The sequence below is a fragment of the Equus caballus genome, chromosome 1 (genome assembly GCF_041296265.1).
Source record: "Equus caballus isolate H_3958 breed thoroughbred chromosome 1, TB-T2T, whole genome shotgun sequence".
NCBI classification, from domain to species: Eukaryota; Metazoa; Chordata; class Mammalia; order Perissodactyla; family Equidae; genus Equus; species Equus caballus.
This window is the reverse complement of record NC_091684.1, coordinates 10,569,279-10,583,076: the sequence shown is the minus strand read 5'-3', so window position 1 is coordinate 10,583,076 and position 13,798 is coordinate 10,569,279. Positions and strand designations below refer to the sequence as shown.

At 39.1% G+C, this 13,798-nt stretch overlaps 1 protein-coding gene across 8 annotated transcripts in view; it reads left to right on the top strand.

Moving 5' to 3' along the window:
- Positions 1-12,072, top strand: part of ACADSB (acyl-CoA dehydrogenase short/branched chain) — a 62,054-nt gene extending 49,982 nt beyond the window's left edge. For all 8 annotated transcript variants that reach the window (XM_005602174.4, XM_070276008.1, XM_070275999.1 and 5 more), the window contains 6 exons: positions 386-511; positions 1,665-1,757; positions 4,206-4,295; positions 7,672-7,809; positions 9,853-9,952; positions 10,648-12,072. In XM_005602174.4, coding sequence (XP_005602231.1) covers positions 386-511; positions 1,665-1,757; positions 4,206-4,295; positions 7,672-7,809; positions 9,853-9,952; positions 10,648-10,718 — 618 coding nt within the window. In that variant the 3' untranslated portion in view covers positions 10,719-12,072. The remainder of the gene's footprint in view (positions 1-385; positions 512-1,664; positions 1,758-4,205; positions 4,296-7,671; positions 7,810-9,852; positions 9,953-10,647) is intronic.
- The last annotated feature ends 1,726 nt before the right edge of the window (positions 12,073-13,798 follow it).

Genomic DNA, 13,798 nt, shown 5'->3' with positions numbered 1-13,798 from the left:
TTTAAGAATATTTTATTGAATTGGAAGATAGACATATAGCAAAATAAATACATTTTATCTTTTGTCTTTTCTCTAATGTAACGTTCAATTGAATTAAAATTTAAAACTTTATTTAATGAATTTAAAACATATTCTGATGATAGTGTAACTTAATAATTTTAATAGTCATAATGGTTTCTGAAAAAGTAAAAGATATGGTAAAGTTCTTGATTTTGAATCTAATGCCCTTCAGTTATTCTGGTTTCATAGTGCGCATGTTGCAATTCTGGGACCATTGGTATTTAGTGCTGAAGTCCTTTTTTAGGTTTCTGTTTACTTTGAACTCTTTGGAAACAAAAGATCTTCTCAATTCAAGTGGTAATAGCATTTTAACTTTTCTTTTTAGGGGTATAAAGGAATCACCTGCTTCTTAGTAGATCGTGGTACTGAAGGGCTTCATATAGGGAAACCAGAAAACAAATTGGGACTCAGAGCTTCTTGCACCTGTCCATTAACATTTGACAATGTCAAGGTGGGTATCTTAGAATTTCTAGTAAAAGACCAATGTGAAATAAGCTTTGCATGGAACTTTAGATATGTAAAAAAGCTGTCAAAATATTAGGCATGCAGAGGAGAGTGTTTTATAAGACTCTTGAACAGTACTCTTAGGTTAGGTAATGACTACATGTACTTTTCACAAGAGTTTGGGCCAAGAGTGGAGACCTTTCTGCCCAGCAGCTGGCCTCAAGAGCCAATGCTGAGAATTAATTCCATTTATACTTACTAAACTTGATACTTGTGCACCAAAGATAGCTTCAGAAAAGGAACTGTGGTGTCTACACCAAAGGCCACAAGATGGGGATATTGCTCAGTAAGAGTAGAAAACAACCAGGCAGCGCCCCATAGTTGAGAGTTGTGTCTGTTAAAAATGAGGAAGAGAAGATTGCTGAATGTTTATGCTTTAGAAGTTGACAGAGAGAGGACAGGTGATGATGGGGCTTCTCCCTCTCATGGTAGAACCTGACCTTTTTACTCGTGGAGGGTCTTCATAGATGTCACTTGAGCCTCATACTTCACCCTCATATTATAGAGCCAAGTATATATTTTTTTATTGTTACTAGTCTAGACTTTAAAATTATGAATAAACATTTCAATCTGTTTCTTCTCTCCTTTCTCCTCCTCACTCTTGTGAACACGTGCATGTGTACACACGCATACGGCCGCCCCCAAAGTTGATTTTTATGGGAATAATAGTCTCAACAGAAGAAAGGTTTACTACTCTTACTTTAGCAAGTACTTAGACATTTCTGTCATTGCTAATATGTTCTCATCCGATAGCACACAGATAAGAATTGGGAAAAAATTGTTACTCGTTTATGTTATTGATGAATTATATGAGATTCCCTTTTTCTAGATTCATTCACTCATTCAGCAAACGTCTGTGCTAGGTTCTGGAAAATGCAATGGTGAGCAGCATGGACTTGAGGCCTCTCTCTCTGAGAGCTGTGTGGGAAGCAGCTTAGAGGGAAACAGAGATATAGCCAATAATTTCCTTGGAGTTTAATAAATACTGTGCTACAGTAATAAATCACACAAATTGGGTGTATATGTGCATTTAAAAATATATAATCAGAATGAATTGTGTCAAACTAAATTGAGAAATGAATGCTCACTTTTCTTTTCAGGTTCCAGAAGCCAATGTCCTGGGACAAATTGGACATGGTTACAAGTATGCCATAGGGATGCTTAATAAAGGTAGAGTAGGAATTGCTGCACAGGTTAGTCAAATTTTAGTAATTTAACTTGACTCTTCCACAGTGTGGATCAATTAAAATGTAGAAAGAAAAAAAATGCCATAAAACCAATGCGTATTTGGAAGCTTGTAACCACAAGATGGCGCCCTTCCCTTCCCTGAGAGGAAAGAATGGCTTCTGACTGTGATTTCTTTAAAATTTCACTTTGGTCAATTATATAATGTCCTGAGAATCAAACAATGGCTTAGTGGTAACAGTTTTTCTCCTTTGAGAATAGTAACGTGTTATCCAGTACCTGGATCAATAACTTCTAAAATCTATTGTAAATTAAATATGGCATTTTTTAAAAAATCAACTTTTCAAAGCATGAAATTCATTCTGGGAGAAATTTTTTAAATTGAGAATAAATAATATTCTACTGTGTAGGAAAAGTCTCTGATCTATAGATAATGAAAGATTTATTGCCTAGTGTTTTGCAGATGAAAATCAGGCAATTTTGTGGGTGTGTGGCATTTGAAATAAATTAGCCACAACTAAATAGATATGTAACATGAGAACTATTCAGTTTTTTGCCAAATTTGCCCTTTATGATGCATATTATATTTTTCTATTAACTGATAATCAGTTATTTTCTAGATTAACAAAAAAGTAAAGTATTTGGTTTTATTATAATTGTGTATAAATTATTATAATTGTGTATTATAAATTTTTATAGAATGTGTTTATTTATTTTTAATCAGAGAGCATCCCAAATCCAAAAACTTACGGCTTTTAGATTTTGAAGGTGTTATGTATATGTTAGCTATTGGAGTAGTCAAATGTTGTAGTATTCCTTTAGAATGTTTTACACTGCTGTTAATTTGCTAACAAAATATTGTTAGATAAAAACTTAACCCATGTTTCCCACAAAGCTGGATAATATGTTACTAACGAGAACTGGCTTGTCTGTTCTTTTTAAAGTTTTTCTGTGATGCAGCTTCATCAGAAAGGGCCTTAAAAACTACACTACCAAATCTCCTTGTTCCCAGACATATAAATAATATGCATGTTCTGGCGGTCACATACACAACCTGGGCTTTAGTCTAATTACTCCAAGTTATCTTACAACCTAATTAAAAGCTAAGGTCAGGTAGTTATTATTTCTCGGTTAATCCTGTGGCTACCTTTTAGAGAAAGAGGTACATATAACAAAGAACCAAAGACATCCATCCTTAAAACTCGGCAGTTGAGGAGAGTTTAGTTTTTCAGTATTTGTAGTGAAAACATTTTACAGAGATAGAAAAGCCTATTTTGACTGACAACTGATCATTTCAAATTTTATAGGATATTCTCAACATACTGTAAACTTTAGTTATAAGGGTGTAATGACATCATTTTATCTCATGGCCAAAAGTGCAGTGAGTTGCCGCCTCACTTTAATTTGTTTTGGTTTGGGTTTTCTTTGTCCTTTAATTTTTAGCATAATATTCTATTCTCCAGAAAGTTCAAAATAAAAGGCTAAAGGAAAATGTGAATCAACACAAACGAAATATTGATAAGTTTGTGGGCATTTCCCCCCAAAGCTTTAACTATAGGGTTTTTTTTCCTTTTTCTAAAACCTACATAGTTTGACATAATTAGATAATGATTTAATGGCTACCTAATGTTGAAATTTAGAGACCATTTTTAAGGTTAAATCATTCAATAGATATGGAGCTTGGTTAACAATGAAACAGTTCAGCTAAAATTGTCACCATGTCCTGATTTGTTCTTCAAGTGTGTAAATTAATGTTTTCACCAGATGTTCTCAACTCTGGCTCTGCATTAAATCATCTAAGGAATTTTTAAAATGCTGATGTTCGGGCCATGCTCCCCCTCCCCGCCACACAGGTTTTCGATTCAGTTGGTATAGCCCTGCATTGGTATGTTTTTATCAGCTTCCCTCAAGTGGCTCTGATGCGCGGCCAGGGTTGAGAAGCACCGCTCCTTTATGTTCTAATGCCCTTCCGCCAAGGCTGTTATTAATCCTGATCATATACAAAATGGACAGGAAGATAAAAGGTCAAGAAGTGACCTTCCGCATCCGACTTCTAGAGGACTAGAGGGAGCTACTCTACAGTCTTTGAGGCCAGTTTTGAGCAAAATTTCTGTGGTTCACTTTATGCCTGGAGAAGCAGAGCTTAAGGGAGAAGTTTCCTGAAAAATAACCTGCTTGTGTGAACACAGCTATGCCGGGAGATTTACCTCTGGGCTGGAATTAAATATACTCATAGTCATGTGAAATCTTTCACTTTTTCTCCCAGTGACTGCCAGTTATGTTCTCCAAACACGAAGGGTGAAGGTCATTAACATACCCCTCACCACCTCAGTATCTCTACTTCTTCCCCCACCCCAACTATGCAGTCTGCCTATAAAAGGAATTGCTAACTTAAATGATTCAAAGCATAAACTTATAAAAAAAATAACAAATTCTGATCCTTTTTTTTTTAACAGATGCTGGGACTGGCTCAAGGATGTTTTGACTACACTATTCCATATATTAAAGAAAGGGTACAATTTGGCACCAGATTATTTGACTTCCAGGTATAGAGTTATTAGCATGTTTCTACTCCGGTGGATTCCCCCATCTTCCTGTCAGTGAAGAGCTGTGCTACAAAGCCCTCGTGGGTTTTCAGTAGGAGAGGTGGGGGGGAAGGGTGTGTGCGTGTGAACGCCTGGACCTTCTCCAAGGGCAGATCAGTAGTCCTGGAGGCCCAGCTATGGCGTGGTTGGGGATATCGTGGCGAGCACTCTAGAGCTGTCTCCCCCTGCTCCATAGTTTCCAGGGTATGGGGTCTGCCGTCAGACTTTCTGGGTTCAAATCCTGGTTCTTGTTTTACTAGCTGTAGGCCTTTGAGAAGTCACCCCTCTAAGCCCAAACTGCCTCATCTGTAAAATAAAAATAGTACTAACCTACCCTCTAGGGTGATTTTGAATCAGGGAGTTATGTAAAGTGTTAACACATTGCCCAAGTCCAACAGGTGCTCAGTAAAGGTCACGCTTGTTAAGAATCAGGCCAGAGCCGTGTGGTACTCCTCAGAAGACCACACTTTGGCACATCCATCTTGTGGCCAGCACAACTTGCTGCACTTAGTGCAAATGAGGTGCTCGCAGTCAGGCATGTTGGGAAATACTGGCCTGGTCCAATGACATGGCTTCTCGGCTCCCGAGGCAATCGGGGGATTTGTTGGTGGCAGTATGCGTTCTTCCTGTCCACCTTGAGGTCTTGCCAGGTTAGGGGAAGCCTGGAGTGGCAGCTTACCAAGCTTATTTGACCACATTACCTAAAAATCCAGAAGAATTACTTTACGTGTTTGCAAAACCTCCCTTTAAGCAGCTCTTGGCACCAAGTGCAACTTCTTATTACATTACAGCTCTGTTGCACTGCATTGTCTTCAGGTTCTGTCACAGCGTCACACAAGCACTCACCAATGGCACGTGTGTAGAAATTCTAGGCTGTGGGTGTGCACGGTCAGTTCAAGGCCTAGAAAGACTGAGCATGGCAGGCCTGGCCAGGGCCCCCCACAGCCCATACTATCATTGGCATCATATACGTGAGAAACTGAGGCACATGGAAAGCAAGTTCCCAAGATCATACAGCTAAAGCTAGTAAGGTGTCAAAATTACAAGGTTTTTTTGTCTTGGTTTCTGGTCTAATTTTCATGTTATACCAGAGTACTTTCTCAGAGCCAGCCACCACATAAATTGCAACAAAGGGGACAGAATGTGAAGACAGTTTTGAGGAAGGCTTGGATCTTTGTACACAGGACACAGTGTTTCCATGTACATGGGGTTGGAGAGGGAGGGAGGAGGGGTCGGGTGTACTAATATGTATAATCATGATATATTTCTAAAGATGCCTAGTATGGATAATTAAAACTTTTAGAAATTTGATCTTAAAAAGCAACATTATTAATTTTATATATCTATGTGAAGCTTTGATTAAAAGTTAGTAGTTTTTTTCCCAACTGCTGTAATCTCACTAGAGTGATTTGATTTTTGCTTTGCCTGCCATCATTCATGTCTCTCTCTCCTCTAGACTGTAGGCTCCTTGAAGGTAGGGACCAGGCCTCTTCATCCTTATTTCTTTTGGTTGTTTATCCGGCACAGATTTATTGAGCATGTTCTCGGCACCAGGCCCCATGTTCACAGTGTAGTTAGGTACCAGTATTCATGGTGGTGTGTTCTTGTAGGGCAACAGACATGCCAAAGTTGCTTTCCTGCCTCTCATGGTGCCTAATATGGTCACTAAAGTAGACAACATTGATGGTGACCGTCAGTTTAATAGAACGAATGTACTTTTCAAAAATAATTAGCATCTCTCCATTGCACTTAACAAGCCATAAGCAATTTCTAGAATGGTGATATTGGCATAGAAGTAGACAAATTGACTAATGGCATGAAACACAAAGTTCAGAAATAGACCCCTGCGTGTCTGGAAACTCCATGATAGAAATGGCGTGGCATATCACTGAGTGGGAATATTCTTTCCCTGCAGAAAAAAAAGGAAGCTAGATCCCTACCTCACGCCATACACAGAAAATAGATTTCAGATATACTAAAGATGTAACATAAAAAGCAAAATTCTAAGTTTTAGGAGAAAACGTAGGAGAGTATCTTTATCACTTTATAGTAGGAAAATAATTTTGAAAACAAGACACAAAAAGGACTAATTATAAAAGATATTAAGAATGGTGAATTTGGCTACCAAATTTTTTTTCCTCAAAGGATTCCACAAAGTAAAAAGACAAATCATAAGGAAGACGATATTTGCTCTACACATAGGTTAGTGGGTGTTCAGTTTTTTATTATGCTGCACAACCTATATACATGTAATGTAGTCTTTTTTTTTGCATATTAAATATTGTAGAAGGAGGAGGAGAATCTTATCAGGTATTTGCGAGCAGTATTGTTTTTCTCTAGATCATCCCTCCTTTTTGTTTAGGAAAGGCCATCCCTGGGATTGTTGAGTAATTGCCTTAGGATTCCCTGACTTAGCATTCATCACACAATGTCATAATTATTTAACCATCTGTTCTCCCTGCTGAGCTATATAAGTCATAAGCACAAGGAACTCTGAGTGTGACGGTCAGTGTGATGTCTCTGTTGCTCAGCACACTGCCTGGCATATCGTAGGTGCTCAGTGAATATCTGGGCAGACGGGTATGTTAGACATGAGAAACTTTTGAGTTTTTAATAAGTATATCTATGACCATATTTGCAGGAAATTGTTTATAAGTAGAAACTATTAGTATTCATATTCTCACTCACTCATGTACTCATTTCTTTCTTTGACTAACATTTACTGTGTGCCTAATCACCCTCTAAAGTTTGAGTCGTGGTGATTTCTTTAGGATGTTTCTTTTTCAAGTTATTCTTCTGTTTTCTATAGCCCTAGAGAAACTGGTACCTGTTCGTGGGTACCGCAGTGGAGTCAATTCAGTAGTTACTTAGAGGAAATTGGTGCTTCAAATATTCCTTCGTTACTTTGCAGCTAACATCTTTTAATGCCCTGAGGCTATATGCAGAATCAAAATTTTATTACTTCAAGCAAATAAAAAAAATTCAAATTTTTGCTTTGCTGGGATTTAGTTTAAGCTGAATTTTGATCATAAAAAGGATTGAAAATAATTATTAACTATAACAGTCAAATTTTTAAACCTAATTCTGTGATAATTTATTTTTTAAATCTTGACAATTATAAAGAATTACATGATCTTTGAAATTTTTCTAAGAAAGAATATATGTAGTGTCATGTTCATTTTAAATTACAGATTTTAAACAATTTTTATAGAGTGAATGTGAATTGCCTCTGGGGTATATTTTGAGTCGGTTAGTATTCCATATCCAGGCTGGACTTTGAGGATAAGCTGTGTTTTTGGAGATCGCAATTCTCTAACTTGGGCCTGAATGTTAACAGGGGCTTCAACACCAAGTGGCTCACGTGGCCACTCAGCTGGAAGCTGCAAGATTACTAACATACAACGCAGCCAGGCTTGCGGAAGCTGGAAGGCCGTTCATAAAAGAAGCATCTATGGCCAAATACTATGCATCAGAGGTAAAAAAAAAAAAAGTAATTCAACCTTCATTTTTTTCAGATAGATATTTATTAACCTTTGCCCTTTGGAATATTGTTTGATCATTTGTTTTTCAAGTAAAATAACAGAGTTTCCAGTTCCTAGAACAGAAAAGCAAAACTGTAAAGCTTCCATAGTAAAGCGCTTTAATTCTGTGAGATCTCAGTGTTTTCACAGGATCTTGACTAGAAACTGTGCCACCCAGTTCGGGTAGAACACCCATCATAAACCATAATATAATCATAAATAAATAAATGGATGAGCCTCATCTCGTACTTGCAGGTTGGGGCAAAGTGAATGCCATGGGAAATGACGTGAAATAAAAACACCAAGAAGAGATAGTCCATGCTTTTAATGCTTTCTGTTCATATATACGTACTTTATATTTAACATCTTAGACTTTGGCTGGAGAATTTAGCCAAATCACTGGGCTGCTATTTGCCAGCCTCGGGGGTATGCCTTATTCATTCCATGACCCAAATATTCATTTATCCTTTTGAGCCCTAACATTCAGTATTCTGACTCACCCTCCCTTCTGAGCTCCAGGCTATTAGATCCAGTTTCCATTCACCTCCCTACCCCATTGCTCCAGTCAGAAACCTGAGCGTCATCTTGACACCCTCCTTTCCCTCATCCCCCACATTGAATCCGTCATCAGTTCCTGAGGATTCTACCTCCTAAATATTTCTTGAATGTATATGTTTCTCTCCCTTTTCGCTGCCACCTGTCTGGTCCAAGCTGCATCACCTCTTGACCACACTACTGCAGTCGCTCTCTGCCTGCTCCAGAGGCCCCTTGGCTTCCTCCAGTCCGGTCTCCTTTTTCAAAGTGTCCATGAGGCCATGTCGCTCTCCAACTGTAAACCTTTCAGTGGCTTCTCAAAACAAATGGAACAATATTTGTATTTGTTTCCTATTGCTGCTTTTAACAAATTACCAAAAATTTAGTGGCCTAAACATATAGTTTTGCTGTCTCACAGTTCTGGAGGTCAGTGGCCTGAGATGAGTATACTGGTAGAAAATCAAGGTGTTAGCAGAGCTGCCTTCCTGGAGGCTCCAGTGGAGAAGCCATTTCCGTGCTGTTTCCAGCTTCTAGAGGCTACTTGCATTCATTGGCTTGTAGCCCCTTCCTCCATCTTTGGAACCAACAGTATGGCATGTTCAAATCTCTGACTCTTGCCCTCTGACCTCCCTCAGTCCCTTCTAAGGATCCTTGTGATTACATTGGGCCCACCCAGAGAACCCAGGATAACGCCCCCATCTCAGAGTCCTTAACTGTTGCCATGTGAGGTAACAAACATACTTACAGTTTCTGGGGATTAGCGTGTGGACATCTTTGGGGAGCCATTACAATATTCAAACTGCTCGCCATCGTGTGAGGTCCACCTGCCTCTCCTTCTCTCTTCACAGCTTGCCCTGATCCCAGCCCACTGGCCATCTCTTGGGTCCTTGAGGCTAATAAACCCATTTTTTTCCTTGGAGCGTTTCCACGTGTTCCTCAACTTGAAATGTCCCCTAACTGTCCTTTAGGTCTCAGCTAAGCTGTCATATGCTCACAGCATCCCCCCAACTAAATCCTGTTAACTTTCTCAGCAAGTCATCTTTTGCCTCATACACTTTATCAGTTTCTATAATTGTTGCTTAAATGTGTGTCTCTCCAAATGACCACAAGGGCCGTGACTGGCCAGCCTCCACCCTTGTGTTCCCAGTGGCTGGCAGAGCACACCATGTAAAGAAGGCCTTTGATAAGCATTTGCTGAATAAACGATACCTGTCAGCAAGTGTATGTCTGAACAGTACCCTAATTTTCTTTAGAAAATAGGAATTTTGTGACTTAATAGGATATTTTACACAAATAGTAAAGAATGGGCCCAAAGAGACAATGCTAGTTTATAAAATAACTTTAATCCTTCCATTTGCCAATAATGATGAATCCGGGGTGACTGAAAGCCTTCCACAGGAGTGTTTGTCATGATGCGTAAGGTACGTGGTTTCCGCGTGTGATTCGCTGCTTGGTCTCGGTAGATCGCGGGACGAACAACTAGTAAATGTATCGACTGGATGGGAGGAGCGGGCTACGTCAAAGCTTACCCTGTGGAAAAGTACTTCCGAGATGCCAAGATTGGTAAATAGATGATTTACATTTTATTTTGTTTTCTTTTATTTGCCTCTCTAGGTATGTGGGCTGTTGTCTTTGTTTGATTTTATATTACTGGTGGCTTGGCAAAAGCAATTTTATGATGTGTATCAGCCCTCTTCTTTACTGTGGCTTCCCACCTCTTCCTTCAAAAAAAATGGATTTATATTTTTTAAAACATTAAGTTGCGTTTTTAAATGCCTCAACAAGCCGTTTAGTAAAACCACAACAGAATCTACTGTCTTAATTTTTCTTTTACTAAAAGTGCTAATATTTTGATTACTTTAATGCCGTCTTTGAAGCTTAAGTTGTAATCTGAGCAGCTAAGTGCCTCCTGACGCCTGAGCGTCCGATGCTGCTCTGCAGCCCGGAGGACGGAAACGCAGCACGACTGCGGGTCCCTGTTCCTGAGGAGCCAGCCGAGCTTGCGCGTGGATAGTTTAGGAATGGAAAACTTCAGCTGTTTAATCCTGGTTCTGGAATGAGAATCCAGTTTCCGACTGGAAAATTATCTGTGAGGCAAGATCACTGTCAAATAATACCATACTCAGGCGACCCTGAATGATGTTGCTAGTAACAGTTTTGTAGCAAATGCAGACGTAGTGTTTGTAGAGCCGTTTCTTGTGTAGACACTTTACTGTGGGTCCGCTGCTTAGTGTTTCTTTTGCTCCCTTTTGTTTAAGGTACAATATATGAAGGAACTTCAAATATTCAGCTGAACACCATTGCCAAGCACATCGATGCAGAATACTGACATCCACAGCAGTGGGGCCCCTCCCTGATGTCGCTGGTGTAAAATCTTAAACTGTTGTGCTTTTGGGGGATCTGAGCCCTTAGTCTCGGATCGTGGGGTAGACCTTTCTGTTTTACTTTCCAGTCTGCTTAACTTAGGTACAGGAAATCATTTTTAAAATTTGGGAAGAAATGCCCCCATATTTTCTACAAAACTATTTTTAAAGTTCTGTAAGTGTTGTCATTCTAGCTTTAGGGTATACAGAAGTTTCACTCTATCAGCATTTGGAACAATACAGACATTTGAACTATTACTTACAGATATGGCTATTTGATATTCCTATTAAATCTGTATTTTGTGGCATCAGTCAGAAATCTCTGTTATAGTTGGCAATTTTATAGAGTAGATAGATAGATTCTAAGTAGCTAAACTAGGTAGAAACTGATAAAAATTTATTTAGAAAAATCTTAAAGTTCTGGTTCTAAATACCTGAGAATAGGTGAAAAATAGGATATAACTCTGTAGGTCAAATAATTGAATAAAACCTTATTTTAACAAAGGAAAGCGTGTAATTTGTGTGTCTTGAGTTTGTGTTTCATGGAGGACGATCTTGTTCACCTCCTAAAACCTGCCATTATTGTTATTTGGGGCTGGGCTGTCATGGGGCTCAGAAGGTAGAGACTTGAATACAAGCACCAGGGAACCACTCAACCATATTTGATGGGCAGAGCTGGATTCAACCCAACTGCCAAGTTAGTATTGTTAGAGATTTCATTTTACAGCCCAAAACGAATCAGTGTTAAAGATTTTAGAATTATGGAAAGTTAAACCTAGAAAGACCTTAGAGGACCATCCAGCTAACTCTCATTTTAAAAGTGAAGGATTCATAGCCCAGAATACTTGCCCAAGGTCAACAGCCAGGGGCAGACCAGACAAGGATCCAAATGTAGTGGCTCCCAATTCAGTGCTCTTCCTACTATTGAACATTGGCTCTGTTCAACAAATTTTGGATTTTATGCTTGTTATATTTTAATACTCTTATTGATTTATTTTAGATTTAACTGATAAAGAATTAACATTTCAGAAATGTTAAGATTGATCAATATCATTATTTAGACATATTAATCACCTGCCAAAGAATTAGCTCTCCCAGGGTGGGGCTCATGTGTCAAATGTGAAGGTTATTATGTGCAATCATTAGGTTTTGTGGTTGTGATGTGATTTGTAAATGCATTAGTTATATCCTTGCTGATGTACTTTCGCTGGTCTTCATAAAGTGCCAGTTTTGTTGTAATGGTACATATCAGACTGTGTTCAGTGTTAGAAAATCAGTATTCTGTGAAGAATGAAAAAATAAAGGACAAACTTACCTGGAGACTTTCACGACTCTGATATAGCAGAATTGTTTGTTACACGTACAGATGAAGCAAGAAAATAGTGTAATCTTCCTGCAAGATAGATTTAACACTTGCTGATCATGCTGATAGCTTGTCTCTCATGTAAGCCAATTTTGTTTGTTTTCAGAGAAGAGGTCTTATCATGTAGACCAAGTTTAAATTCTCGATGCTAAAGAAAGTTTCACCAGAGGACCCTTTTTTTTTCAAAGCAGAATAAGCAGCTCCTCAGGAGAGGCCACCTCTTGTGAGTACCTCCTCGCAGTGCAGACCTTCTCTGGTGACCTGCATGCCTGTGCTTTCTGGTATAGCTTTTGGGAAGCTTATATTATTGCACCTTTTGCTCAGTGATACTCTGCGGTCTGACATCATAGGAGATTTCAGCCTATCTGTTCCCTGCTATGTCCTACATTATTTGAGAAATCTGGATATCAGTCCCCTTTTTCTTTTGTTATTCAGTGACAAGTGCGTCACTGGGTCCAAAGGTCCAAGGTGCTGTGGGCCCCACGCTGCCCTGCAAAAGTGAGAAAGACCAGATCCTTATTGAAATGTGTGATTATCTCAGGTGTCTTTTTTCTGTTCTCGTTAGCGCATCCTCGCACAAAGACTGAGTGAAAAACTACCAAGGCCGACCCTATGCAAGTGTTTCTTTAGATCCGTTAGAATGATAACCTAAGTGCTAACATCTCTTGAGCTCTCATCATGTGCCAGCCATTATTCTAGCCTCTTGACACATAATCCCTCACAGCAGCCCCATGTGGTAGGTAGTCTTGTTAGCCCATTTTACAGGCAAGGAGACAGGGGCATGGAGAGGTTAAATAAGATGCTTAATTGGTACATGACAGAAGTGAGTCAAACTGGCCCTCCCCGATTCATTCCTTTGAGTCTTTAGGTTTGTTAATCTGCAGAAGCCTTCCAGGAAAATGGCACTACCAGCTAGCCCTTTATTAGCTAATAATTCTTCAGGGATGTATTTTAGATCTTATTGAGCAGAGAAGCTAGCTGAGAACGTGGCCTGCAAGACGGACACATAGGTGTTGTGGGAGCATGCATGTTCTGGGAGAAAGCAGAGGGCGCAGGAGGACGCATACTAGAAGGGTGCAGATAGTGGGGAGAAAGGTACCGGCAAGGGGAACTAAGGAAACAAAAAATGTCCTCTGGTTCAGAGTTAGCAGAAAGCTACCCCGAGGCAGGAAGAATGACAGCATAATAAAAACCTAAGCAGGTGGCTACAGGGTGTTTGATTTGCTGTTTGTACGGATAGCTCAGAAGATAAAGGAAAAACCCTAACTTTACAAGAGCTTAAATAGAAAACAAAATGAGGTAGGAATATGGCCAAACATAGCAGCACTTATAGGTATAAATGGGTTAAACTTCACCTATTACAAATAACAGATGCTAAGATGGAAAGAAAGGAAAATAAATCCCAGCCACATAAAGTTAGAAACACTTAAAAACACAGCACAGGAAATTCGAAATAAAGAGATGGGAGACGACCATACAGACGCTCCAAAAAGGAAAGCGGGAATAGCAATGTTAATATCAAAACTGAATTAAAGGCAAAAATAATTTCAAAGGATAAAAATGGATATCTCATAATAAACCAGGAAGCGTTCACCAAGAAGGTCCAATCATCAGAACTTTATGTGCCTAAGGACATAACTAGGAACTAGACAGAGCAAAACCAATAGAGAGGCAACGGAAACA